The following is a 383-nucleotide window of genomic DNA, read 5'->3' as shown; positions in this document are numbered from 1 at the left end:
GGGGGGGGGGACCAGAGGGGGAGGCCAACATCCTCATCAGCGTCATAGAGGGGGGGGAAGCCTCCTTCGAGGAGCAGGGGGACGAAAGAGACAGGGAAGTCCTTCTTTTTTCCTTACAGGAGGGGGCTATAACACTTATGACAATCCCACCTTCACAAGTGACACAAGCTTCTACCCAGGAGGGGGTGGGAGACCCACAACGACACCGACAGGCTCCGAATCTAGTAGTCTCGACGCCGGACTAGGTGACCTTACAGCAACATGGCGTGAACTGATTGGGAGAACTCGAGGGACAGGAGGAGGAGTAGGAGAGCCAGGCGGAGCAACGGTGTCATCGATGTCATCACCAGGAGGGGGTCCTTACAGGAGAAATGTGCGAGATT

At 56.9% G+C, this 383-nt stretch overlaps 1 protein-coding gene across 1 annotated transcript in view; it reads left to right on the top strand.

The window, feature by feature from the left end:
- CSUI_011124 (uncharacterized protein) overlaps positions 1-383 on the top strand; it is a gene marked incomplete at its 3' end in the record, with an annotated part of 7,195 nt that overhangs the window by 5,880 nt on the left and 932 nt on the right. The window contains exon 4 of the mRNA XM_068071225.1: positions 120-373. Within this exon, the coding sequence (XP_067916799.1) occupies positions 120-373 (254 nt within the window). The remainder of the gene's footprint in view (positions 1-119; positions 374-383) is intronic.

The sequence above is a fragment of the Cystoisospora suis genome, assembly GCF_002600585.1.
Source record: "Cystoisospora suis strain Wien I chromosome Unknown contig_9821, whole genome shotgun sequence".
NCBI lineage: Eukaryota > Apicomplexa > Conoidasida > Eucoccidiorida > Sarcocystidae > Cystoisospora > Cystoisospora suis.
The sequence above is the reverse complement of the archived record's forward strand: the minus strand, read 5'-3'. Positions and strand labels throughout refer to the sequence as shown.